General features: G+C 35.1%; 1 protein-coding gene across 1 annotated transcript in view; it reads left to right on the forward strand.

Moving 5' to 3' along the window:
* Window positions 1-990, forward strand: part of LOC119590755 (probable G-protein coupled receptor AH9.1) — a gene marked incomplete at its 5' end in the record, with an annotated part of 2,793 nt that extends 1,803 nt beyond the window's left edge. The window contains 1 exon segment of the mRNA XM_037939464.1: window positions 78-990. Within this exon segment, the coding sequence (XP_037795392.1) occupies window positions 78-170 (93 nt within the window).
* Window positions 991-1,916: the final 926 nt, after the last annotated feature.

Below are 1,916 nucleotides of genomic sequence, written 5' to 3' on the forward strand. Positions count from 1 at the left end.
AGGAGAGGTCTTTACACAATATGAGATAAGAGTAATCATAGAACTGCAAATGCTAGCTATCTCCCAGTGTCTTGCAGGCAACCGACCATCGAGCGCGCACTCCAAGTCACCGACATCTGGTGATCGAGCTGCCTAGTTGTCCAAGAATACAGGATGAGATAGCGATTTGAGCCGTAGTTTATAACCACGCAACGAGTAAAGCAAACCGAATGTTGGAAAAAAAATCTTGGTGTTTTTCCCGTTGTCCAATCATAAGAAGTTCAAGTGCCAGATATAAGGGGCATTCCACTGTTTTCTTGTTGTTATGCTCGATAAACAATGTCTAGTCGGTGTTTTAGTGAGAAACAATATTTAACGTCTGCCCGTATCTGTATAATAATACATCCTTATTCCAATGAATTCAGTAATAATATTCATATGTATAAATGTGCTTTCAGGCTTAAAAATTACCTTAAATATATAATGTTATATGTCATCGCATAAAGGAATAAATATCGAGGCTGGATTATATGTTAAGAAATGAATACTATTGCGTAGTATTAATCATAATCACTTTAAGAAGTCCTAATCCCGTAGTTTAAATTTCCGGAAAATCTGCCGCCAGGGACAGAGCGCATGGACAAGACAAATAACAGTGCTTAACATGCTTAGGAAATCAGTGTAACATTTGGTGTTATTCATTCAGTGTTCTCTACGCCTGCTTTGCTTTCATTCGTTTAATGTATTTTAATGTATAGTGACATGTACCCTGGACATATGCTTTACGATCCTGATTTACATCTGTGTTCCTTATGAAAGGACATAGCTCATATATGGCTTTTGTATATATTTGTAACTAATGTGTTCGTATGATAATCACGTGAAACGTACCGAACGAACTTATATCAGTGACGTCATCTGATTAGTCATATCATCCGGAGCTAAACCGATTATTGAGGGAATTTTATCTTATGTGTTATGTTGTAAATAAACGCAAACGACATAATCAACTTCCTTCTCTTTTTCTGTCCTTATACATTTTAAAATTGTGAGCAACAATGAGCTCTAGCGGGTTCTAACTACAACAAAACAGTTGTAACCAGTATTAAAGAAATAAACCACCACATTAAAAAGCGATATAGGTTGTCAACATTCCATATGTTGTCAGTTTTCTATCGTAGAAAACGGTAATACAATACTTTCAATTAGATAACATGTTCAATGCAAGTAATACTCTTACACAGAAAACGCTAATTCATTTTATGTAATCCTCATGTACAGAAAGCGTATATATACAGCTTGTACTTATTATTCTCATTTAACAAGCGCTAATATAATGTGAGCAACTCGTATTCTTTTACAGAAAATTATAAACATTACATTTAATCAGCTGTTATACTCAAACATACGCTATACCACGTTGATTAACACCTTCACCACAAACAAAACAAAATCCGCAAATAAAATAAAGGAAGATCGAGCGTCTAACCCTTTCGTTCCCAAGTAAACAACTGTCCGAAACCGAAGACGAACAGGCGGGCTGAGTTGACAAAGATAATGCTGAACCGCAACCAAGGATCAAATTCCCGGCCACTTATAATTAATTGACAAGTCGGTTCGTGGGCCTTTAATGAGCTATCTCGGGATGATATATAGAGGCGAGTAATGATAGATTGAAGCTTATTAACCAGGAGGACCGGAGGAGTGAAGCTATAATGGACGCAAATAAATTTTCATGAACTTGATTGTTAATCTTCGAGGAAAAATGTAATGGAAGGAATGTTAAATAACAGATGAGAAAAAAAATTGCAGGGCAAACTATAGATAAATACTTTATAGCAAAGCTACGTTTCAATATATTTTCATAATTATAATTTACTTGATAATTTATATTCTTACATATTTATCTAAAGCCAGTCAATTTATCATATGCTATC

Source organism: Penaeus monodon, chromosome 27 (assembly GCF_015228065.2).
Source record: "Penaeus monodon isolate SGIC_2016 chromosome 27, NSTDA_Pmon_1, whole genome shotgun sequence".
In the NCBI taxonomy this organism is placed as follows: Eukaryota; Metazoa; Arthropoda; class Malacostraca; order Decapoda; family Penaeidae; genus Penaeus; species Penaeus monodon.